We start from the raw sequence: 26,599 nt of genomic DNA, 5'->3' as shown, positions 1-26,599 counted from the left end.
GAACCTTGGAACTGTTTCTCTTCCAGAGCAGTGGGAAACGCCCCGGGTCTCTGGCACAGAGCCACCCCACCACGCACCCACTCACCACGCGCGCGTGCACGTGGCCCTCCACTAGGCCCTCAAAAGGGATCTGTGTTGGGGCAGCCTACTCAAGCCCAGCCACTTTTGGATGGGTGAAACAGGATTTAAAGGAATTATTTAGTTGGAGATTGACTTGAGGTGGATTGGATTTAAGCCCTTGGAAACAGGAGTTGGGGATCAGACAAGCATAGGGGATATTAGCCATTTTCAAGTGTAACCTAATAAAGCCGAGCTGTATTTCCTCGATAATAGGTCATAAGAGGCTTCTGGCCTATTCTGCACTGCCTATATGCACTTGGCATGGGAATTCAGTTGTTTTAGGCACCATTTTTCCTTGAGCTTCCAAGGAGACGGTACAGCGCTGGCAAGCCTAACTGCGGGCACTGGTTAAGTAGCCCCAAGTGGCCCGCAGGACACAGTAGCCTGCACAGAGGTCCTGCATATGCATGTATAAAACCGAGAATAAACTAGTTTCCATTAGTATTTTAAAGTGCCTAAAAGTTTCCTAAAAAGGAGATGATAATGTAGATCTGCCATTTTTAGCAGTGTTAAAAGGGAGGAAAAGGTTATCGTGTTGTCTTTACCCCCAGGAAAAAAGGTAGGGAAGTTGGTTGGTTGTATAGTTCTGTTGTGTTAATTTTTTTCTTTGGCAGACATTATTATGCTTCTTAATTGAAAAGCATGTTTTTGAAAAGGGGTTTTTCTAGGTTTGTTTTTTATTAATAACAAATATTAAGCATTTATTCTCATTCACAGATTGAAATCATAACTATTATGATTTTATATTATTTTGTGATGTTCTATGAAACTGTTAAGGGCTTCCAAGTTTCTGTAAAGGAGATTAATCTAAAAGACGAGAGGAAAGAGCAGAGCTGATGCTGTCACACAGATTTGACACTGGAACGCGGCTAGTTTCAGATTCAACTGTCAGTCATTGGAGCAGAAGTGGATGAGTGTCACTGGGGCTGGAGGCGGTGTGCGAAAGTATAGGAAAATCCAGAGCATCAAATAGTGCATGTTCTTATAAAACTGGCCAGCTCACCTTATGTTTTATTCCTCATGGCACTGAATTCATTAAGAGGTTAGAAACTTGCCAGCAGTAAGTGTAGCTGCTGAGTATTGCTCTCTGACATGGATATAGAAATTTATCTGACTAAACTTGCCATTAGTTGAAGTAAATAATGCAAGTAATTGAATGGATTGAAGCATGGGAAATCGATCATTCTTCTGAAGCAAAGCATTAAGTAGTTAGATAAAAAGAATTTGTGTTCTTCTCCGAAATACTGCAAATGAGTTTCTTCCAGTTTTTACAGCTAAATCAGCATTGAAATAAACTTTATTCATTGAAGTGCTTGGTGGGAGCACCAGTGAGTTCAGTGATGCCGAGAAGACGACATTTTCAGTGCTATCATCCCAGATAACACGTAGCTGCAATGCTCAGTGAATCCGTAGGCCAGGCACTGGCATAGGCTGCCATTTCTGCATTCGGAAGCAATCTTCGTTCATCTTCAGTGTTGTGCAAAATGAGGCATAAAGAAACAATTAGGTGAGTTTGTCCCACACGCCGTCAGTTGGTTTGGCAGGTCAGGTAACAGGCATTACAGTGAATGTAGAAAACAGGGGAAACATTTAAAGGAGAAATGAGAGCATCAAAATTGCCCTTTGGATAGTAGAAGTAAGCACACAGCAAAGCAGGATACTGTTATGTCCGTCAGACTTGTTACCAAGTTCCTCGCTCTTCTTCTTCCCCAACAGATTTCTATGTGAGAGGCACTTCTGATGAAGTCATCAATCTCAGGCACATTTCCTGAGCATTTATCATTCCATAGACTTTGGGAAGAATAACTATCTATTTTTAGCATATAACAGGGAGACTGAAATGTCCCTGCTTTTCTTTACCATTGCCCACATTCCTTGCTTCTACCCAGTACCCTCTTCTCTCCCAAACAGAACAAGAAACATTAACAAGTGCATATTCACTTTACAGAAAGATAGATAAATCTGGGTTGTTCCCATACAACAGGGCATTTCAAACTAAATAATCTCATGTGTGAATTTTATAAAGCCACCATTGCTCATTTTTTTGTGAGGTTCATGAATTCCCAAAAGGCAATAGGTTTAAATTTTGAGCTTTTTCTCCATGTTGAGCAAAACATCAAGACAAGAGCTGACATGTTGACACCTGAACAGAGAGAAAAGAAAAGGATACTGGCCCATTAGAGGAGTCTTTCCACCAGTTTCTCCACCTCCTTTCCCTGTAAATTGCAGATAGAGTTGTTGTTCTAGCAATCCTAATGGCAATTAGGATCTGAAAACAAAGATCAACTAAAGCAGGCAGTTTTAATCAGCGTTGCCAGTGGGAGAAACGCTGTTGGACTGGCTGGCAGCACATCCCTTCCAAAGCTGTCATTTCCCTCGTCCATGTAAACAGAGACAGTGAGTAGAAATTATTTACAGCGAAGAATAAGAACAGAATTTTGTCTTGATGTCTCATGAACTGCCTTTGCTTTTGGAGTAAATCTTAATAGTTAGGAATCACTAAGTGTAAAATACAGACACAAAAGATCACATCTCTAAATAACAATTATCAGATTACTTTTGCAAAAAGTAGAAGGGCTTTTTATGTATCTAGAAATCCATTTAATATTTAATTGACTCCTAAATTATTCACAAGTTAAAGTGTTCAACTGTTGCTGTCATTTAAAGAGCAAGTGCCCGGCAGGAATCTTGCATGGGGCTTTATATATCACGTCAAAGCATACGTTTGATTCATTAAAGAAATGTTACACTTCCAAAGCTGATAATATCCAATTTATAGTCTGTTAATCCATGCTTGACTAATAAAATGCACAGGGTGAGATTTCCTGTTTTTATTCTTGTTTATTCAATACTCTAGGTAAAGGTAAAATTCGGGAAAAATTGTCATCATTCAACAATAAATTTGCATTCTCAAGTTATGCAGTACTGTTCCAGAAAAACTCTAAAATGTATTAGCAGGAGAAACTTTCTTCTTTTTTGTTTTCTTCAGTCTCAGATAACCAAAATGATATGCTTAGTTTTGAGCGTGGTTTATAACACCTCTCAGCAACACGCTTTTTGGAAATGAGATGCGCAAATAGAATACAGTATTTAAGAGTTTGACATGCATGTAAACCAAGGCAACTCCCTGAACTCCGTAGGAAAATGGGATCTGTTTTTTTGTCTCCTAAGGAAATGTCATCCTGATCTTGTCGTTTCCTTAAGCTTTCCCTGCTCAAATACAGTGAAGGTTGCAAAATTAAGTTCCCATGATTTATTTTAACTTTTTGGTGTCTGCTCAAATCCCTTGAAAATTTTGTTTTTAAAAAAAATGCTTTTGGAATATAAAGCCCAGGAAAATAAAAAGTGAGGAAAAGAAGTAAGTTTTCTTTGCTTAAAGGTCTCTTTGGCAAGGACTATCTTTTCTATTCTGTGTTTTTAAACACCTTTTACTACTGGATATTGGTTTACGTGGCTCCTCGGTGCTATGGATAATCTGAATAACTTAAACATAGAGTTCGATTTTTTTTGAAGTGCCTATCCTCTGTATGGTCCCTCCTCCGTGGGGCCCATTGACCGTGGTTGAGTGTTGGAGAACTTGGCGGCGGTGGTTTGCGCCCTGGCGTAGCCAGCCCTTTCTGCACTTGCTGTACCCCAACAACCATCCCAACTGTTTCCCGGGCACGACTTACCCATTTTGCAGATAGCAAAGCGGAGGCATATCCCCACTCCTGCCTAGTTGGCTAAGAAGCCCTTTGGGGTCTCCAGAGCTGCATGAGGAAGCGGCTGTTTTGGGGTTCCCGCAGCAGCAGGATTGCAGCCCCTGGCCTTGCTCTCCCAGGTGGAGGAGCTCCCCAAACACCCGTGCTATGCTCTTTTTTAGTTTGCCATTAATGACAGTTCCCCGCAAGAGCAACTATAACCTGACTTAGTTTACATTCCAAAAAGGGGTTATTATTATTATTATTTTATTTAGCTGGCTCGGTCAGCAGATACCCCAAAACAGATTTGCTGAGGCAAAATTCATGAACTTGTCTGTAATAGGAGGGGGGAAAAAAATCAAGGTTTGCCTTGCAAAAACTTGGCTTGCTGTTGATCTTAGTAATAGGCAACACGAAAACAATGAAGTGAAGTAGCTTAGGAATTGCATGTTATATGTTTGCCAAGATCTTTTAGTGGTGAGAGGAGGTTCTGTGTAAACTAGCATGATCTTTCTCATTTATGCACAGATGAGAAACAGCAGACTGTTTTGTATTGGTTTTTCTCAGGGAAGTGAGTTAAATTCTCTCGGCTTTGAGGGCAACAAGTTTCTTTCCACACAGTAATACTTCATTACTCTGTTTTACAACCCGAGCAATCATGGACTACCTACAAATACAGGACCTGTGCAAAGGAGGGGAAGAGTAAGCAGCCCTTGCAAAACCCTTAGGCTGAGGGGGAAAAACTGCAGCGGCGTTTCAGGGCCCTGAAGGTGGGGGCTTCTTTCAGAAACATCAGGAAGAGAGGAAAACTGGAGGCACTGTTCTTCATCGATCTTAGCTCATGTCGAGGACTCCTTCCAGTGCAGGCTTGCCCTTGCCAGATGACCCTGGGCTCTGCTCCCAAAGAGCTCATTTCTTTTAAGTCCCCAGAGCCAGTGTTTTCTGAAAAGCTGCCGTGCTGACTCCTTGTGGGGTGCCAGCTTTGCCTTTGAGGTGTTAACCAAGTTCTTTCTCCTTGACTATTAACTGCAGGGAGAGTCTTCTCCCCGACTTGTTTTCGTAGGCATAATGACATTATTTCTTAGTCTGTGTCTGTAGGATTTTGAGGCAAAGGAAACTGAACTGTTCTGATATTATTTAAGATAATTCAGATTTTTGTTTTGATTTGGGGGGTTGGGCGCTTTTTCAAGTTGTATGTTTTGTTTCTTAGTTAAGGCCTACTGAAATGATTATTATTTAGCATTTTTCTCTATGAGAAATAGTTACTTTAAGCATGTTCTGCACAGGAACGAAGAGGCTAACCTGATGCTTCTCGTAGATGGTTGTTTTTACATGATTATTTTTCCAACTTCTCAGTAATATGGTATCAGGAAACAGAACGATAATGTGACGCTGTGCTAAGTGAATCCCAGTCGAGAAATTAAGAGGGCTTTGTTTGGATTAAATAATTGATACAGTGTTTTCCTTTGTCACAGGAATATGTTTTCCAGCAGATAGATGTGTTGGATTTTTTTTTTTAGACATAAGATATGTGATTTCTTGGGAACTCCTTTATTTCCATTTTTCAGAGAAATAAAATGAATGACAAGTTGCAAACTGAAGAAAGGGAAATAGAATATGCAAAGAGAAAATGCAGAACAGCCCAGTCCAGTAATCAAGGGAAGAGTCTGCAGGACTTCTCTGCGTAGGGTTTAGTGTCAGCATCTCTCATGTGACGACAGTGGACTTTAGCTAAAACCTTGCAGGCCGTGATCCAGTGAAGCACTTGAGCACCTTTTTAACTTCAGTAATCTGAGCAAATTGAAGCTGTTGTTCCCATTGAAATCAGTTGGATCACACACACCTAGAAACGATACTGGAATGAGGCTAAACAAAACCTTGTTCAACTAGAGATGACTAAGTATATGCTTAATTTAAATTGCAGGCACAGAGTTTAAGCACACTCTTGGACCTAAGTGGAAATCAGCCAGCAAAATATCACAAGATAAATTTTCTGGAGCTGTACAGAGTCATCATTTGTGGAGCTCAAATTCATTTATAGTCTTTTTTATCTTCACTGTCATCTCGATTATGAGGCTAAAGCATGGGCTACAGCTTGATTCTCTTAGGCATGTCATTTAACTTTAAGTGTAAAATGCCAGATGGATCAGTCCTCCAAAAATAAATACCCAAGTTTCCATCCGGAGGTGATGGAAGGAAAGCTGGATTCCTCTTGATGGCCTCAAGGAGGGGAGCCTCTTCTCTCATCTTTAAACACCCTTCTGTGCTTAGACGAGCAGGAATGCCCGCCAATGGCTTTCCAAGGCAGCTATTTTTCAGTACCAGCAATGTAGGGAAACCTAGACATTTACTGTAGAAGGGTAGGTTTATCAGATAGATGGATTTAAGGTGTTTAAGCTAGGTCACTGGGTCTCACCTGAAGTCTATATGATTCCCAATTCCCTCCTACTTCTAAATTCTGTTCGATGCACCCAATTATTAGGAACTGATTTTTGCACCATGAGTTGAAGATGGGGTGCAACCTGGCAGAAAGTGGGATTTTTGTATAACTTACAGCTATGAAGTATTTTAAACAGCACAGCGCTGCCTGTAGGAAAAGTTGTCTGGTCGGTACTTTGCATTGATATGTTTGAATTATTGCTGTTACCTTATTTCAGCTTTGTGTGGTGGAAGGTAATTAAGGTGTGTGTATTAAGAGGTGTTTCTGCTTCTCATAAGAAAAAGGTACTGACCTCTGGTTTTTGTTCTCCAGGGATGTGAAGTTGGACGGTGGACGTCAATGCCATTCTGCAGGAGTGTGTCTGAAAGAAATAATTGGTCTTGAAGGTGTGGAGCTGGGAGCGGATGGGAAGGTGGGAATGCTTCAGTTCCTTGTCTGCAGATTTTATGTAATAACGAAAAAACATGATGTAACTGATGACAGATAGAAATCTGAAAATCAATTACAATGGGTAGTGCAACACAATAGTTAAAGCACAATATGTAAAAACTGCAAATAAAATTAGCAGAAATGCAAGAGGACTGTCCAAGCTGTCAATGCAAACCACTCTCTTTCCTTGAAGAAATCCGCCTCTAACAACATCTGAGTCTGTAAAGCATTACTGAATCACACAGTATTCCCCTGGCTCTGGCATATCACTGCAGAGCATATTGACAGCAGCTTGAAAATAATTTCTGGTAATAGTTATAAGCTGTAATTTTGTTTGCTTTCAATTTTATTTAATAAAATAAATTTTACTTAACAGTGTATTTGTCCAAAAGAGCAGGAACATGCTAGTACAAACCTGATGAGTATTTCAAAATCTGTGAGTGTATTCATTTGAATGGAAAACGTAATTATGAATCTTCAGGCAAAGTGATTCGTTTTAAGCAAATATATAGAAAAGAGACAATTTTATTCATAAATGAAAACCTTTTGGCTGAAACCCTGATTCATTTTTTACAGTTTGTTCATCCAGTCTCCTGTCATTTATTTAAGGTCCTGGGTCAATGCTGCTACACATTGCATGCTCACCTAACCAAGTGACAGGCCAGAGCACAGGCTGTAAATTCCTGAGGACAATCTGCCCACTTATATATAAGTTAAAGCTCACATCTTTTATTTGATACCTGTTCTGACCTGCTCATAAATCAGTCTAGGGTCTGAGACTAATTTTTTTCTTCAGTATTATGGTATTTTTGGAAGATAAACCTATAAGAAGCAAGGCATAGTCTACTTTTGTCCAAGTATGCAAGTAGAAAATTGGTACATCCTTTAAAAATATTTTTGTCACAAGTTATTCATTCAAACATAGTCCACGTTGGTAAGTAGCAGATGGTCTCCAGCAACCCTTGCTGTAGACTAGTATCTCGCATATGACACCAAAAAGACTTTGTCAAGTCCTAATGGAGAAAAATACCAGAGAAAGTGCTCAAGTTCAAGTAGTGTTGAAGCTGATTTGCCTTTGGCTGATCTGTGCTGAGTGACATATATAGGAGAGCGCTGTTTCAATAATGAAGCAGCTGAAATCTGCTACAGAGAAGGCCCAATGAAAAAAAATGACCAAATCGGTATATTTTAACTGTGCTCCTTAAGTAGGATTTTGTAAATCCAGTATATCAGAGTTTGTGTGTGTGTTTGCTGTTTTATTTTGTTTAAGATATGAATGCATTTGCAAAAGCTTTCATGCATGGATGAGCTGACTACACTGCAGCAAATGTAGGAGACTGGTGTTCATCTGTTCCTAAATATCAAATCAAAAAAATCCTTCACTAATGTGGCTTCCCTTGCTTCAAATTGGGATGCACCGAATGAATCCTGTTGTGGCTGAGCTGGGCTGAGAATAACTGTCTGTCCGTTTTGAATTTCTTTTTAGACTGTTTCTTACACGCAGTTCTTATTTCCAACGAATGCTCTGGGAGCGCGGAGGAACACGATAGACTCCACCTCGTCCTTCTCCCAGTTTCGCAATGCAAGCCATCGTAGCCTTTCTTTGGCAAGAGCTAACAGCACCCAAGGGAGCATTGATGCAGGTAGCTTATTAAGCAGCTTGTTTTAATATCCTTGCATACCCTCGTGATAGGCAATTATTGGGAAGGATTTTTGGTGGAGCTACGCCACGTTTTAACCCCTCTTTTGCTTAGATTAAGCAGAATGTAGTCTCTAGCTGATGTCGTACATCATGCAAATCTTGCAGTGCCTTTGGCACTTTTGTCCTGTGCTTGTTTAGCCAAGTTGGCTTAGGGCTCGTGGAAAGTTAAGGAAACAAGACTGCTGGTGCGTTGTCATCTTGCCAGCCCCCGGTGATGGTCGGCGTGCCTCCTTGTGTAACTGGCGTCGTTTCTTCCTCCGACCTATGGCTCATCGTTGCCTTGGTTTGCTGTGGAAAATGTACAGTGGCAACATGGCAGTCATAAGCTAAAAGTGTAAATCATACTTGTGACCTTTATCAGAGTGGGAAGAGCTGTGTTTACAGAACTGGGCACAAAACATTAGCCAAAGCCCTATATGCTTAGGATATCTTGGCATGTTAATTGAAAAAAGTGAAAACATTTGCATAAACAGATGAAAACTTGTTGCTGGGCTTAAAAGGCAGAAATATTTTCCCACTCACTTTCCTCTCATCTGGACATGGCAGGGTATATGGAATCACATTAATTTGGCAGACTTATAGCCTGTGGCTTGATTATGGAGTTACAGATAATTTTGCAGTTTTCTAGGCGTACAGTTTTGCAGTTCTCTAAGCCCCAAGTTCACAGTTACCAGATAATTCACAAGCTGTGGGTTCTCTATATCTTTGCAAATTATATTATTATTGAAAGAGTAAGAGTTGGGATATTCAAAATCTTTAGACTTTTTCAAAAATCCTGCATGAAGATCATTTTGTGCACTATCTGTGAACTTTTTTGCCATTATGTTAAGTCTAGAGATTTCTTGATGCAATTAATTCCTTTCTTATATATACAATTATTTTATAGGTAGTGACCTGGGAGACTATGTTGAATATGACCCAAATCTTCTAGATGATCCCCAATGGCCATGTGGCAAACATAAGCGGGTTTTAATATTCCCTTCATATATGGTAAGTGATATGCAAACCTAGGTTACCATAGATTAATTTTGCTAACAATGTTTAGAATGTTGAGTTGCATTTGGCCCTATTTTAAGAAGATTATTACTTTTTTTAATCTACTAATAACAGCTGTTGGAATGCTTTGTTCTAAATGACAGTTACTTACTGGGACATGTAAAAACAAACTCATGGAGGTATTATAAAAGTAAATGCTTTTATTACTGCTTCATTTCATAAATGTTTTAGATGAAAGGCTTGTTCAAACAATGCATTCATTCTCTTTCATTCAGAGGAAAATTTTTCCTTCCTCTAATTGGCATCTCTTGCAACATGGGAGGATACCCATTAGGGTTTTTCTAAAGTCCTGAAACTGCATTGTGTTTTGATGCTTATCATTCATTCATCAGAACAGAACTTCAGTGTGTGGTAGAGTCTTTGTTTCCCAGATATTTATTTTGCCATGGGACAGTCCTTCCTTTAATTGCAGCAATTACTGGCAAAGCCTATATATTTTTCACCATATCCAATGCTCATAACTGTACAGTACAGACTCAGGACTGTGCCTTTATCTGAGCTCTGACTCAATATTTTGTGTGGTGAGGAGTCTGTAGCCTTTTTTTAGTTGCACCAAGTCTTTAGAATTCAGCATACTTTTCTGGCAGAAATATTGCAAGATGTAGTACAATCGTAAGCATGTTAGCACACATCTATCTGAATTATATATCCGAAGTAGTGGTAAGGTAGTTGGGGAAAAGCTAATTCTTTTTTCAAAGTGATGACTCAGTACTTTTATCTATATACAAATAGGATAGGATTTGAAATACTGATAAAATAAATGGTCCAAAATGTTATTCCTGGCTTCTTTTAAGTTGGAACAGGCCATGAAGATGCTAGTTAAGGAACTACTGATGCACGTAAAGATAGTCCTTGTAGGTTCTCTTCTGCCCCCCACCCTGGTCTTTATTTGATAACAGTATTCTCAAGTGCTCCTTCTTCAAAAGAATATATTTTATGTGCTTCATGTGGAGTCACAAAATTCCTGCCAGCAGGATGAATGTGTGTGTTGCACAAAAAGGCTTCACTGAGCTCTGAGGCTACATGGGAGTTAAATGTTCAAGTGACAAATTGAGAATCCCTTCTGTTTACTTTCAGCCAGTTTTACTTTTAGGATTGGCAAGTTATTTTTGGCTGGCAACCGACAAAGTGCCTGCCCTTTATGGCAGATACATCTGGTGGGGAGAATATTTGTTAGCTCTTGATACGGTTATTGCTATGGACATGGAACTGTCTTCCTTCAAACAAAAAAAAGAGCTGTTAAACTTAACTGGCCTTCAAAGCAAACATAGTTTTAGCGGTTGTTGTTGTGTTCCCAGCCTTCCTCAGACTGCAAATCTGAGTCCTCTAAGATCACCTGAAGTCTTTGATCCCTTTGCAAGTTGGCATTGAGGTGGACGCAGTGGGGCGAGCCAAAATAAGGCAGCCAGGACAGCTTTCTGCAGGGGAGATCTCCTCCTGGGAGCAGGTGGTTGATGCCCATCTTTTGCCTGCTTTGGCTAGCTTCAGTTAACTACAGGACTGTGAGGTCCATGTTTGGACTTTCATTGCGGTAAGGAGCTGGCTGGGGGTTTCCACTGTGGTAGAGATATGACCAGGTATTTTTAAGGGGGCAAACAGACTTCAAGAGTAATTACTAAAATCAATGTCATTGTTTGTCTAGGATACATCTTGCAGAAAAGCACTGAGAGAGGTCTTCCCGCTTTTTCATTTTCTCTAGGTCAACTGCTGTTGTGTCTGGAAAAATGCCTTATTTCGCATTTTGTTTTTTTGCCTGGGTTTGACTTCCAGCCGTCATACTTCAGCACTGCCTTAGGGTCTGCAGCGCTCTGTTCTCTCTCTCTGAAGGCACTAATCTCAGAAAGGGCTCACGGAAATTAAGTGCAGTGTTTCTTTTATTGATGGGAATAACTGGTGTGTGCCAAGAGCTCTCTTGTTGCAGGGTTCAAGGATTTGGCCTGCCCCTGGGTGAAGCAGTCTAGCTATGGTGCAACATAGGAGTTACGCAGCTTTACAAGAAACTAAAGAATGGGTATTTGTCCTTCACCTCCTTGCTGAGAAATTTCACTAGGCACCAATGCTCCCTTTAGATGAGAGAAGGGAAAAAAGCAGTGTTGTAGTGCCCCCGGAGCGAGCTCACGGGTTTAAATAGGACTTTGAGACTTGGGCCGCAAGTAAGGCAAGTTTAAGCACTGAGCTGGTTAATAGCAGGCCACATTGGCTACACAGGAGACTTTACTTGCATCAATTTTATCCTTTCCTGACTCAACTGGTGTCCCCCCCCCCCCCCAGCAGTTCACATCAGTGTGAACAGCAGTGTAGTAGGCTGCAATTTCAAGCCATTTTCTTTCTGAAAGACAAAAATGGGCATATGCTGCAATTAAGGCAAATTGCAGTCCGAGGTCAGCGAGAAACCTGTGGGTTTTTTTTCCCGAGTGCACACAGCCATCTTCGTATTAACAGACCTCTGCAAAATGACCGCAGACTTGTAGACCTACCGGATGCAGACTGAGACCAATCTGTGGTCCTGAGCGGAATATAGCTTTAATTACTACTTCTTGCCAGTGCTGGAGCAGCTGAGAGTGGCTCTGATGTCAGCACTGAACATTTTGTTGTGAGTGGAGAGCTGCAGTTTGTAATTAAAGTTTCGTTACTTGGCCAGCATTTCGCATTAGCGCTTGGCAGCTACAAGCGCGTAGATTTTTTTTTTCTTTTCTTTTCCCCACTCCTTATGGATGCAGAGAGCAATTAATGGGGACAAGAATTTGCACACACCGTGCTGGACATGCATGAGGCGCGATCTGCAGCTGCAGCGAGCCCGCGTGGCCCTGCTGCCTGGGGGATAGAGATAAATGCACCAACGTCACCCCAGGGAGCCTCACTTGGGCTAAAGTAAAACTCTGCTGAGGTCCGGCTGAATTTTGCATCAGTAAATACTGCAGGCTTTATCTCAAGGTGTAAGACGCACAACATTTCTGGTCTTTCTTTGTTTTTACTCTGAAATACGTGCAGTTTGCACTCCAACCTGTGTGACATGCAGCTTCCTCCCTTCTTGTGGAGCCAAGTTTATTATTGCTTGCATTGGCTTTATGTTCTTATAGTTTTACATAGCTGAATTAGTCCGGACTTGCAGAAGTTTTTTACTGCAAGTCCTCAGGTGTTTGTGAGGAATTGCTGAGCTTCCTCCCCGAAGATGGCTGTGGGGAAAGAGAATTGCTTTCAGTTTGTCCTCTTTCTGTGGTGAAGTTTCTAGCTGTAAAAAGGATACTTCCCTGTAGCATTTCTAAAAGTGATACAAACAGCCTGAGAGGGAACGATTCTGAAAAGGCAACTCAAATAATTTTCCAACACAAACCCTCCAGCATTTGTTAATTGTATTAGTCATATTTAAATTCTGGTCTATCCCAGAGAAATTATTTCACTTTATGTTGTCTTTGTAGGAGAGTCTACAATCTCTGCCACAATATAAACAATAAGAGGTAGAAGAATTTGTGCTGGAGGGAGGGGAGGGAAACATCATGTCATGCTTAACAGATGTCTTCCTGGCTGATAGCGCTAAAATAGGAGTTCTTGCAGATTCTGAAATCTCTCTAGAATAGGAACTCCCACTATATATCAGACAGAACAGTAGCTTCTTTGCAAGACTCTCATGTCAACTTGTGTATGTGCAAACTCTTCGGTGTCTCGCGGGTCTGCTTGCGCTCGTGTGAACAGCAACAAATCCGTTCTGTACAGAAGGAGAAAACTCACTCTGCAGCACACACTGGGGTGAGTGACCCACACGGTTCTGGTTCTGTCGGTAACATAAAAATACAGGAGCATGTTCAGCTGGCTCGTACGTACTGCCAAAACTGGCAGAAGAAGGGGGAAAAGCCCAGTTCAGTAGCATCTTGGATCTGAGGGCCTCTTCTGTAATAACATCCCTGCACTATCCATCTAGCCGTGCCCAAGAGATGCACTTGAAAATTGGCTTTGGTACTTAATGATAATTTCAGTGTATTCATTTAATTATGTCAAAAAAACCTGACATCTACACACCACTTGCAAAAAAGCATGTTGCAAAAGTCTGCAGTGTCCTTAGAGTGGGCCGCATTTGCCAAGTGCAGCGCCAGTGTTAGCACAGCCGGCCGCATTAGTAAATACTGGTATTGCAGGGCGGTTTGAAAATCGGAAGTGCTTGCTGCCCAGTCTAACAAAACCCTGCATGATGATACAGTGCCTTTGGTCTCTCGCTCCGCCTTACGGCCTTTCACAAGGTGCGTCGAGGTCGGGAGGCCGCCGCTGCAGCGGACACTGTCCGATGCCGTCACTGCCTTCCTAGCGCGGCTTCTCCAGCGGTAAATGAAGTGTCCCCAGGCTGCTCCTTTATCTGCTGCTGACCTCGAGGCCAAGAGTCGCAGAGAGCAGAGGATCACAGCGGTGTGCGTTTGATGCCATATCTGGCTGAGACGCCAATAAACCTATTTTGTAACAGTGACTCATATGCATTAACTGAGAAGGATTTCAGCGTGTTAACTCTAGAAAGTAAACTGGTATCCTTCCATGTACTTTAATTCAGAGAAGCAGTTTTGAGACTCTTTTGCTTGTGAAATTCTAAATATTTCACTTTCTGGTCCTTGGATGTTAATAATTTTTAAACAATGGAAACATCATCTTTTAGTCTTCCTTTTCCTTTTCCCTTTTTTTTTTTTATTTTAAAGAGGGATTCACTCCCATTTTGCTTTATTACTTTAAGCCTCTGCCCTAAGAGAATTTCCCGTACATAAGCATCCTCAGACATAAGCATATGCGTTAGGCTGCTGACAGTTTCCAGCTGCACAGGCCGTCACATTAGTGCAGGCAGGCAGTGTTGCACAGACCAGTGGAGACTCCATGGACCTCTTTTCATCTCTTACACAGTTAATGACTTACCGTTGTGCTTCTGTTAAACACACGAATCTTCTGTCTGTTCGGTATGGAGTAATGACACCCAAAGAGACCCTATTGCAGAACTTTGATTTTATTCACTTATTTTATTCTGATTTTATTCATCCTTCTTAGGAGGGAGATAGAGGCATCCAAGGCTAGATCCTCTTTTACTGGTAGCATGCCAAAGCAGGATTTATTTTCAACAATATTTCATCTTGCCAGTCTTTCCAGTCATTTCAGGCATCCTCCCTCCTCCCCCACTTATGAAACTATATATACAGCTTTCCTATGAGAAAGCAGCTGCTTGAAAATGCTTATGAATAACACACAAGCTAACCTCCAAGTTCAAAACTGCCAGCCCTGCAAAAAGTGTGCAGAGTACAGACTTCAGCCCCAGCATGCATCACGCCGTCCCAGCGTCTGTCCGTTACCATATATCAAGGCGTTCATTTGTCTTGCAGCTTCCATCGCCAAACTAAAATATATATATATACAGCTTTGTATACAGAGAACACGCACAGAGCTCCCCAAGGAGTATTTCTGAATACTAAAGTGAAATGTGCTCTGTGCAAATAAGCTGTGAGAAACAAGACAGACCCTTCTGGATGACAGCAGTCACAAACATTGGAGATTGGTGCGTTAGAGCTGTCGGCCGGTAGTTCCCAGCACCTTCCTTGTGGGTCCGGCTGCTCCGGAGGTGCAGAATGCCGGCCTGTTGGAGAACAGCATTATATATGATAAAGTAATGCGTGTTTGGCATAGAAACATGCCATGCTCCTTTTAGGGAAATATTTGCAAACTCTTTATAAAATCTGGAGCATCAGTGCTGAGCAGCGCTCTGATACAGATGCTACCAGAATTATTCTAGGCAGAAAAAAAATCCCTGCTGCTTACAGTGGTGTCTTCTCCTCCACACGGCAGCTTCATTTATGACTCACAGGCAGCTCAAGAGCAGTAAGAAATGGTCTAAAACAGAGAAGGGAAAAGAGAAGCAGATGCTGAGCAGCGAGACAGCGGTGAAGGTTTAGATTAGGTCATGGTGCTCCCATGTCGGCAGTGAGGTCCCGCCTGGCCCTTGCGGGTTTCTCAGGCGTGCAAAAGTTTTCCTCTGGTCTGTCTGCTTTTCTTCCTCATGGGAAGCAGCGGGTGCGTGCTCTGCACTGAGCCACACGCAGGGTGCGGAGGCTCCTGCGCTGCCCCGTGCCAGGGAAGCGTGGCAGGAGGCTGGACGGATGGACAGACAGATGGACGGGGACCCTTGGACCCTGCTTTTCTATGTAGGCTCCTATGTTTCCTGCTTTAGTCCCAGTGTTAGAGCAAGCGAGGTGCTGGTAGCCTTGTCTGAAACAGCTAGAAGAGGTAACTGAGTTGATCCTGTTTCTTTTTTTCTCTTTTTTTTCCACCATCTGCCTCTCCACAGGCAGCAGCACAGGCGCAGTTGTTGCTGCAAGCGCAGGCGAGGCAAACGACGTCCCACCACGTAGAGGCAAGCCAGGGTGCTGCAGCAGCTACCAGAAAAGTCAGGACGGGGAAAAAAAAAAGGAGTTGCACAATTCCTTTTGTGGAGAATAAGGGCAGTTAGTTGGGTAATCCGGCATGGCACTGACAAGATGAGACAGCTGCCTGGGAGCCAGGGTGTTCAAGCACGCTGTTGTTATCCTGTTACATGAATCAAAACCAGCACACACTAGCTTTCATCTGAATTTCGTTATCGTGATTTATATGGCAAAGACGGTTGACTAGCAGGAAGCAGCGGTTGAGGGGGGAGATTCTTATCAACAGGGCAAAATCAACAAATCTCCGCAGTTAAAAATAGCCCTGCTCGGGAGCGACTCGGACCGGCGTAACTCAGCGCCGCCCTTCGGCTGGCTCCGGAGGACGGGCTGGCCCCGCTCCGCCGCCGCCGCCGGCCCTACCCGGCCCTTTCTGCGGCGAGGCGTTTTACCTCGCGGACGCTAGGCTCGTCCCCGCTTGCCCTCTGCCCTGCGCGAGGAGGAAGGGTTGCCTCGCAAAGAGCCGAACGCCAGTCTGCCAGCAAAACTCGTGATCGCTTGGAGGGAGATAATTAGGATAAAGCTGAGGAGCTCTGCGGTAATGGAGAGCAAACAACAGGCAATTAAGTGTGCAGCGAAGCCTGGAATAAGGTACCGTGTAGCTCTGTGGAGTAGCACCAAGCTCACTCTTTCTAGGATTGCCCAAGACATTGGGAAAATACTGGTAGTAAATAAACTCATGTTCAGACTTAACAGCAGGTGACCTTTACGCGCTCAGTGTCTCGTGACTCTGTAAGTGAGCGCAGCGCGGGCTGATGTTTGTGTAGTAGCAGGTAGCACTGGTTTAAATTATGCTATGTGGCTTTTCCAGTAGTCCTCTTATAGCAGTACTAAGAGGAACCCTTTTAATAACATGTAGTAGCATATCCATGTATGTGTTGGAGGCACCCAACTTGTTGGTGATCCTATGGAAAAAGGCCATGAAGCAGGCAAGCAGCAAAGACCCAGGGGAAGAAATCAGAGGAATAATTAAGATTTTTGTTAGTGGGCTTTTGAGGGCCAAACCCTGTCAGATGAGATGAAGCTCATGAGCAAATAAGTCTCTGCTTTAAAGAGCCACAGCTGTAAGTGAGTGTTGTGTTGTCTTTAAGTTGTTCCTACGCTGGCCTAGTGGCAGGCTGTGAAGATGCCTGCAATGAGCAGGTGCCCTTCTGAGAGGTCTGAACTCTCAGGCTAAGTCTTCGGCGTAGGTAGAGTCAAATACTCACTTCCTCCCAGCTTTAACAAAATTAAAAACAGACAGACCCACGCACTCAGTTGAAGCCTTTTCCTCCTGCTCTGGGTGGGGCAAGATTTCTCCTCTCTTCCTTTCCCTCTCTTCCTTTGGTTCGGGCACGGTAGCAAGTTGCCCGCCTCAAAGTCAAGACAGTATGTGGATTTACAGTATTAATGGCAGTGCAGTGTCAGCCTGGAGCTGTGCTCTAACTCGTACATACACGTACAGGGCAGCAGGGATGGCCAGAGAGGGTTGGTGTGGGTTTCTCCTTTTTGATGATTTCTTATAGCGAATTGCAGGGATCTGCCAGCTGGTCTGGCAGCTTTTCCTCAATAAGGCAGAGTTTCCTTAGTAAGTTGTCCCCTTTCCTGAGTAAAACTTGGCCTGGTGCTCTGCGTGGAGCTGTGTTGGCGGGAGTCTGCAAGCGTTCATCCGTCTTACTTGAGACAATGGCAGGCGACTGTGGGGCTGGACGTGCCGTGCGAGCTACCTGCCAGGACGCGGCAGGAGCAGCTTGTCTGCACAGATGATGGTTCTCGCGTTGCACGGCAGATAGCCGAATAGCCCGCATTTAAAATGTGCATATGACCAAAACCATGCCCTGCAGCAAGAAGCTGCTTTTTTTCTTCGTTACAGCATCCATTTACCTCAAATACTGCTGTGCGCTATTAGGGGGGGAGGCATACTCTGCTTTCTTTTAAATTCCTGTAATTATCCCTTGCTTCAGTATCACAGCTTCTAAACAAAGTGCAGGAAAAATTCATTGTGTTTTGCTCCCCTCCTTGCTCATTTCTGATCCAGCCAAGAGCGTGACTGGTTGACAACAGTTGTCCAAAGCCATTCCATTCTCTCCTCCCCAAACCCTTCCGTATACTATCTTAATTATCCCAAAACTGCAAGAGTATGCACTCAGTCCTTTGGGCGGTTTTAGATTCCCATGAGGATATAACACAGCGAGGCTCAATCTCCTGAAAAGGCATAACATGTCACAAGTGTTTTGCACATCTCTTTCCAGCTCTTGTTCTTTAGAGTAACAACCCTTTACCATAATGCAAGTTAATCATAAACAGAAATTAGAAAGGAAAACGTTGTTTTACTGGAAGGAGAGTGCAGGATATATAATCCATATGGTAGACACCCACCGGCTGCTTGGTAGGATTTGGCACCAGGGGATGTGCCTATAGTACGGGGAGGTGGATGCCCACCACACTTCAGCCTGCTCTCCCCCCATCCCCACTTGAAGCTGGCCAGGACCTGGGTGCCTGGGGACCAGGTTGTCTCCAGGCTGCAGAAGTCAGGGGTCTTTTCTGCTTCTTTCCAAGCGGCAAAACAGCCGCAGGAGGAGAATTGGCACATTCCCAGAATGAGGGTTTATTTGTTGTTCGGCTGATAGGTTTTACCAGCTGAGTGGTGACAGGATTTTGGCAAAGTGCTTCCTGAATGAAGGCTGAAGGAATAAGAATAGTGCTACACACGCGCGCGCGCATGCACACACACACAGGTGCTAGTGCTAGTATTGCAATATTGGTCAGGAGAACTGTCTTATACTTTGGGAAATTTTTTCAAGTTGTGACAGAAAGGAGTAGGAATCTCAAAATAAGATAGATAGATACACACAGAATGTGGTCCTAACTCGATATTTCTAGCCACTTATGTAACTTATGACAGCATTCATATCTTGCATTATATTGAAATACCTGCCATTTAGGCTCAGTGCCTATTTTATTACAAACGTATGATATTAGTACTCAAGAATTTGTACCAGAGGTTCCCTTAATCAGTTTGAAAGAAACTGGCAATATGTTTCAGAAGCGCCTAGAGAAAAACACCCAAAATCTGGTCATCAAATCAATTACTGTAGTGACTTGTTTTGGTTTAACAAGAATCGTCAGCTAGGTTTTATCCACCCACACTTAGCTTAAACTCATTCGTATTTGGAAGGCTCCTCATAAGGCACATGTTGTTTGGGGCTTGCGTTGAATGTTTTTTACAGATTTCAGGTCACTTGTTCTGACAGAGCCGTCACAAGGAAACTTACTCTAATTCAGACTTAACTTTCCCCTAACTGAAAATGTTAGGACCAACACGTTTTTGGTATTCCTTACTTTTCAGCAGCGGGGAGCATGGTATTGAGTGGTCGTGTTGGTTACAAACTGCAAGAATCATTTTCTCTTGGCTGATCTGTTACAGACCACAGTCATTGACTATGTGAAGCCATCAGATCTCAAGAAGGACATGAATGAGACCTTTAAGGAGAAGTTCCCTCACATCAAGTTAACCCTCAGTAAAATACGAAGGTACATTGCAAAGCCTGATACGGCTGCAGAATGATGCAGCTACCTCACATTTCAGTGCAGTTGTTGTATGTGAAGAGAAGCGGAGTATGGATCAATTTTCCGAGAACAGTCATCTGTGGAGGTGCTGAATAAGTCAGATGATTGCTCTGATTAGTGGCCTGAGTAAACAAAATAGGGGAATGTGTTCAACCATGTACTAGTCAGGTGTAAAACATATCTGAAGGGGTGAGGATGCAAACTGGGTATGGACTATGCTGTAAGACTTAGAAAAAAAAAACACAAAAAAAGTCTCATAGCTCATGGTACTTAGCTTAAAAAGAGATGAAGAAAGAGAAATGGTGGATTTTTTTGCCTTGTCCAGAGAACATGGCCAGAAGCAAGACAAGTGGTCACCTCCACAGTGAGGTTGTAATATTTCATTGCTGTTTCCATTGTAGCAGGCTAGACATACCACTTTGCTGAAGTAATGATGACTTCATTTGACTCCTCAGACAGAGGTGTCCAGAAGGATACTGATCCATGTTTGGTAACTAGAGAATTCTGCAGTACATTGAGGGACTGTTAATTTGAATTTGACCAAACATAACCAACAGTAAAGCTGCATATAGATCACAAGCAATGAAGTTGTTATTACTAAATAAATTGTATGTAGCTTAAGACTTCTGAAGAAGTATTTTTATTGAACATGTCAAAGCTTTTTAGTTGCTTCTCTAGTTTGTTACAGCTATTTATTGGGGATGAGGGTGAGGTCAAAATGTAATTCCCAAAATGGAGTATAAGGACATTTGCCCAGTAAATTACATCTTTCTTTACCCCTCCATTTGACTAAGCAGAAATCTCTGAAAGAACGACTCTAGTGATGAAACAAGAAATGCTTTAAAATGCAACTCACAGCATACTTGTCTGGTCTCTTTACGCAGCTTGAAAAGAGAAATGCGCAAGCTTGCTCAAGAAGAATGCGGTTTTGAAGAGCCCACCGTGGCCATGGCCTTTGTGTACTTCGAGAAGCTCGCGCTCAAGGGCAAACTAAACAAGCAAAACAGAAAGCTTTGTGCTGGAGCCTGTGTTCTCTTAGCGGCCAAAATTGGCAGTGACCTCAGAAAACATGAAGTCAAGCATCTTATAGATGTACGTATACCTAGGCTTCCAGTGTTTCTTCCACATGACGTGCCAGCGTGTGGCTCACACAAGCCTGCTTATCAGTGGTCTTGGCTCTCCTCTAGGTTTCCAGCTGTTCAGCCAGCTAACTACCTTCCTTTATTATACATTTATGTAGAAGTATTAGTGACCAATATCTCTGCAGAGGAGTGAGAAGCTTGTTTGATGAGATTGAACAGCATGGTGTCAGATACTGTCTTACCTGATACAAGTCAAAAGTTAACCTTCAGGGCATTCATTTTCCTTTAATTATATTTTCAAGAACCATTAAGGACTCTCCTTTGAAGGTAAATGCAGATATTAATTTGGGATGGAGTGTAATAGGCTACCAGGTTTGGATTTCACTCCTCAAGCTAAGCTTTTGGGCATAGGACATTGCTTCCATGAGAACACTTCACCCTGACTTGCTTTCTGTGGAGTAAGGTGTTTGGTCTTCTACCCTCACCATGTTAAAGGGTTCACAGAGGGAAGGGAATGTAATTCCCTAGTCCAGTTGCAAGCACTAAAATGTCAATCTGATATATCTCTACAGAAAACTGGACAGGCAGCTGGGTGCTTGGCTACAACCAAACTCTTAGTTCAAGAGCCACGACAGCTTGGTTGGGGAGCAGAAGCGGATTCATACCCTTATGCCACAGTCACAGAAATGGTTGACAGTCAGTTTGTTAGAATGGCCTCCAGATAACCAGAAAAAAAAAAGAGTGGGAGTTGAAGATCTGGCCTCTCTTGCTACCCTGAAATATTGGTCCATCCTTAAGACATCCTGAGCTTTTCATTAGATCTAGTGGGGAGAGAAGCAGCAAGCCAGGGAGGCCGTAAGAAGACAAGGGGGGGAAGAAATCCCCATAGAGCTGGCTGCCTTCTAGTATCCAAAACCAGTGAAAACAGCAGAACAGATGGGAGGTTTAGTACATTACAGCAGAAAGCCAACTATGAAACCCATCTCTTTTCCTTTGGGGATAGCAGAGCTTCTTTTACTTATTGTTCTTAGGATTGTAGCAGATGACACCTTTTGCCTCTGAGGTATCAATAAGATCAAATAGATCTAATTGTAGTGGGACTAATTTCCCCAATAGGAGGATCTAACACGTTCTAATGCTGAAAAGAAAATTCATGATTACAGATGGAGCATGAATTTTGTGGGCACTTGCAAGATGCATGTATTCCACTATACAAGTGATTTTGAGTATGCATGAAGCTAGATATTTCCTCTTCCTGCATTGATAATCGCTATGATCATTAAAAGATATATCTACTAGAAATGGAATGAGTAAAATATCAGAAATGGCAGGTCCAGCTGAACTTTGTAAACTGCCTTTCCAATAAGAAATCAGTCTATCATCTGATTCATCCCAGTAGTTTATCAGCTACTGACCAGTAAAGGGAAGGGGGAATATTAAGCATCATAACATTATGCAGTCATAAGCTGCCACTTTGCACATTCAGGTCAGTTAAAAAGAAGCGTCTTGCTGAGTAAAGTGGTAGTAAGGAAAGATCATCAGTTCTGAATAAGCAGCAGAGTATGCCAGCACTGTCTCAGTCAGAGATAGGAGGAGAAAGCCATAACCCTAATTTTCTAAAACTGGAGCCATGCAAATTCAGCCAGGCAGAGATTTTTAGTGAGAGCAGCGTGCACTTTTAAATGTCTTGAATAACGTCCTCTGCAAGAATATACTAGAAAGTCATTCACGGAGGCTTTTTTACATGGCTGTTGTTACAGAAACTGGAAGAGAAGTTCCGACTGAACAGGCGTGAGCTGATCGCCTTCGAATTCCCGGTGCTGGTGGCCTTGGAGTTTGCGCTCCACCTGCCGGAGCACGAGGTGATGCCGCACTACAGACGCTTGCTCCAGAACTCCTAGCACTGGCTGCCCTTCCGGGAAGGGGCTCCAGACTGTTTCCACTTAGCTCTGGGGAGCTGCAGTTACTACTGGAAATGCAAAAGCAGACTTGTAACACTTAACTCGCTCGCTCTCGCTCTCTCCCCAAAACAGTTTTTCCAGCAACATATAGGAAACACTGTGTTGACTTAAGACTCTCAGCTTTGACAGATTTACATATTGTTATTTTTCTCAAAGCAGGTGAAGTCTGAGATGTTGGTTAATGGTTAACGTTTGCTGAAACTGGGTGGCAACTGACCCTACTTGTGGGGACTACGCATGTAAAAGTCAGTTACCTGAATCAGACATACAAAAATGTAAAGGGCAGCCTCCATTACCACCTCTCTCTCCATCACACAAACCCCAAGAGCCCACGTGAGTGCATTCTCCTAGTGTTTTTTCTACCGACCTGCTGCAACTTACACAAGGACTTCTTAACGTTGTGAAAAAGCTTTTAAAGAGGATATCTTCACTGTGTCAAAAAGAATGTGCCAATCTATTTTTGTATCAGCAATTGAAAGTGCACTTTTTCCTGTCGGGTGTTTGTGTGCGTATGTGTGTGTGTGTGTGTGTGTGCACGCGTGTGTGACGCTGAACTGATCTCGGGCCGGGTGGCTGGCTTCGCAGTTTCAGAGTATATCACTTACTTACTGATGGTGAAGATCAAGGTGACCTTACATGTTTACTTCTTGAAAAACATAACTACTGGAAAAGTGGTAAATGGGAACATTTTTGGACACTTTTTTTTTTTATTCTCTGATCTTTCCAACATTTTACCTTTGAAAGGGTTACACTACTACTACAAGAGAAGAATCAGCAACTGACCATAAGTTTTCACTCACGTTTGTGATAAAGATGAAAGCATTAGTACAAGATTTCCATGTCATGTTTTTTAAAAACGTCTTGTGTTAAGCCACATGCATATTTTTAACCTTCGCACTTTTCCCACTGTGGAGATGGTTAGACTTGCACTCTGTAGTGTTGTATTTCTGTGCTCTATGTTAGAGTGCGTAATAAGCACATTTATTGTGCTGTATCTTAAAACAGTGTTTTATTTAAAAAAAAAAAGAGTAGGGCTCAGCAGTATAACAGGTGTCTTAAGGCTCCAACAGCAGGGACATCAGCTATTGTTATTTTGTTTTGTTTTTAAACTAGAATTGACTGTGCAAAACTTAAAATCAGTGACCATTTAAGTTAAAGGTCCAGTTCCTTTAGACATTTCAATACTGGAGTTCTACAGTAAACTTCCTGCAGCTTCCATGGTTCTGACTGGACACCCCAAAAGGCTGGAGACTTTCATCCAAACTCTCTGATGCTGTATACCCTATGCTAGTGCTGTGCTTGAGGACACTATTAAATTGTTTTTATTCTGTGAGCTTACACCCCTGTCCAGTCTTCTCCTATGCTGATTCACTGAACAAGCCTTGCCCTGAACATGCCCCACACAGATCCACTAAAGTCAAACACTTACATTCATGGTATTAAAAAATAAAAATAAAAAAATCTCAGCCATGAGGTTTCAGCTGCAGCCTTACACCTCTCGGTTTGGGAGTGCTTGCTCAGAGCATGGAAAGGGCTTGTGAGCAGAAGGTAGAGAAGTGGGACATAGCAGAGGATGCGAACACACTAACACTTACTTTCTTTCATTCACTTTTATTTTAATCGGTTTTATTATTTCCTTCAGTTAGGCCAGGAAACATCCAGTTTCTTTACCAGCTTTGACGCCTTTAAATTCTAGTATGAAAAATGCCTGCGTATGATTGCTCTATAGGTGCTGGAAAGGTTACATAAAACATGTCAGGACAAATGGGAGTTTGTTTGATGCTATTGCTCTCCCTCCATTTTAAGGGGGAGGTTCACTATGCTAGCTTACAGTTATTATTCCTACTTAGCTAATTATTAATTAGATACATTCCACCAGGACTGGGGGAAGAAGGGGCAAAGAGAAAAGTCCCCCCACCGCTGCATTGGACGCATCACACATCTGGCAGCAGAGAGGGGCCAGGGGCCCAGAAGCAGCCGAGAAATGGAAAAGCTGAGAGCCTGCAGAGCGCTTAATGTGTACAGCTCCTCTCGGGCCTGTTTGCTCAGCCCCAAACGGCAGCATAGCAGCTTGGCCTCCAAACCAAAACATTTTGCAGGTGCGACAGGAGGCCCTCCATCTTCAGCTGCATCCTTTTTCACCAAAATCATGTATATACTTTCAAAATTTGCTTCTAATTACAGAGTTCTGTTCCTAATAGTGACCACATACATAGAGCTAAATGGAAGCTTTACTTTTCCGTAAAGGCTTCTACATTTTGCTTTTGAGTCTGATTTTTTAATGTTGCTTTATTAGTATTGCAGGGAAAAAGCAAATTGTGATTGCAAGATACAGACTAAAGAATGACAGCCCTACAGTAGTCTTTAGAGATGCTGTTGAATCGTGCTGTCACATCTTTGTCTTCTGTGCTGCTACCCAACCCTCATCTACAGTTTACACAGATTTCTGGGATGAAATCTGATTGCTGGAGACTTTCTGCTTTTTGTTGTTGTTGTTTTGGGGGCGGGAAAGGGTTTTGGAGTCATGTTCAGTTACAGTTTGAATGTGGAATAAACACGATGGTGATGATGTTGCACTGTTCACTTAGGAATATATATAAAGCCATATGATGCTAAATGTCAAAGCACAAAGCTTGGTCAGTACAATTAAGGTTCGGACAACAGGCAGTATTTGCCCCCTTTTCTCCCCAACCCTGGGAAAATTCAGGCTGAAGTGATCAAGGAAATCTGTACCAAACAAACAAAAAAAAAAGCGTTGATTGTTTGCCTTTGTCTTACATGGTAATGAGTGTTGATTTACAAATGATTTTAGGTTCAACTTTAAATAGTTTGGAAAATAATCCATTCCAGATCACTTGTTATGTTTTGAGATTATATACTATACACTCTACCATGCAGAGGGTTTTTTCCTTTTCTAAAAAATAAAAAATTTTAAAAAAATTGAAAAACCCAGACTCTTTTCCACCAGTGACAGTAAGTAAAATTATTCAGTTCTCTCACCTGTATGTGTCAAATGTTTTTGGTTTTGTCTTCCTCTGGGACATCAAACTGCTTATTAATAAGCCCATGGCAGTATTACTAATAACTCTTGTTGTAACTTGCGAGCAAACTAAAAGGAGAAGCCCCAGGCTCCAGTTTCCCACCAAAAAGGCTTCAGGAACATTGAGGACCAGGAGATGGAACTTCTTTACCATGTTAAACCTTACCCAGTCAGCAATATTTATGTGCTGGGCTGGCAAATTTGTTCACAAGGTCTTGCCTTCTCTTCCCAGTGGGGAGATCACTGCTGGTCCAGGAAAGCTGGGCATAAATTCGTGTCAGACCCTGAAGCACCGCTGCTGCAGTTACCAGTCTCTGGCTTCACCAGCCAAGGTCCCTGGGCACCCCCAGTGCCTGTCTCCATGCAGCTCACCCATCTCCAGGCTCTTCCCCCACTTCTAGGATCTTTTCTCCAGCTGAGATCTTCACTTTCTTCTTTCCCAGATCACTTCTCCCCCCCCCCCCCCAACCAAAAACCCTTCTTTTTGGCAGCAATGCCTCTTTCTGGAACACCAAGCCCCCAGTTTTCTTGCTTTAAAAAGTCTGTGTGCAGAAGCACAAGGGGTGAGCAACCTCCTCATCCATGTGTTTGTCTCATGGCCCTTCATTATTTAAAGGGTTCAGGACTTAGTCTACATGTTGCCAAATTAACAACCAGCCCATACAGGTTGCAGCTAGCAAGTGGCAGGCTTCTGCTTTAGCATTCAGGAGTTCAGACATTCACTCACACATACAAATACAGCCAATTATATGCCACCTGTTAGCGTTCACAATTTAAGCTATTTTTTTTGCCAGCACCTAGTTAGTCAGCCTCTCCAAACAGCACCCTGTTTGAACTCAGGTTGCCCATCCAGCTTCCATTTTAAACTCTGGAGACAAGGGGGAAAAGATGAAGAGAAGAAGAAATTTCACACACATCCCTTCAAGTAAACTTGCACACAAACTGAAAGGCCCTTTTGAACCACCCCTAAATCCTGTTCATTCCCTCTGACTTTGCTGTGAGTACATACAGCCAAAGACTCAGTGCCTCAGCCTGAGAACAAGCCTTATTTTAATTACAGGAACTGAGATGGGAAAAAACAATCTTTGCACCATGCTATT

General features: G+C 42.6%; 1 protein-coding gene across 1 annotated transcript in view; it reads left to right on the top strand.

Moving 5' to 3' along the window:
- Window positions 1-25,902, top strand: part of CABLES1 (Cdk5 and Abl enzyme substrate 1) — a 75,624-nt gene extending 49,722 nt beyond the window's left edge. Inside the window, exons 5-10 of the mRNA XM_067290642.1 lie at window positions 6,553-6,652; window positions 8,156-8,312; window positions 9,258-9,361; window positions 19,274-19,380; window positions 20,301-20,508; window positions 22,259-25,902. Of these exons, the coding sequence (XP_067146743.1) occupies window positions 6,553-6,652; window positions 8,156-8,312; window positions 9,258-9,361; window positions 19,274-19,380; window positions 20,301-20,508; window positions 22,259-22,399 (817 nt within the window). The 3' untranslated portion in view covers window positions 22,400-25,902. The remainder of the gene's footprint in view (window positions 1-6,552; window positions 6,653-8,155; window positions 8,313-9,257; window positions 9,362-19,273; window positions 19,381-20,300; window positions 20,509-22,258) is intronic.
- The last annotated feature ends 697 nt before the right edge of the window (window positions 25,903-26,599 follow it).

The sequence above is a fragment of the Apteryx mantelli genome, chromosome 2 (assembly GCF_036417845.1).
Source record: "Apteryx mantelli isolate bAptMan1 chromosome 2, bAptMan1.hap1, whole genome shotgun sequence".
NCBI classification, from domain to species: domain Eukaryota; kingdom Metazoa; phylum Chordata; class Aves; order Apterygiformes; family Apterygidae; genus Apteryx; species Apteryx mantelli.
This window is presented reverse-complemented; position numbering and strand designations above follow the sequence as displayed.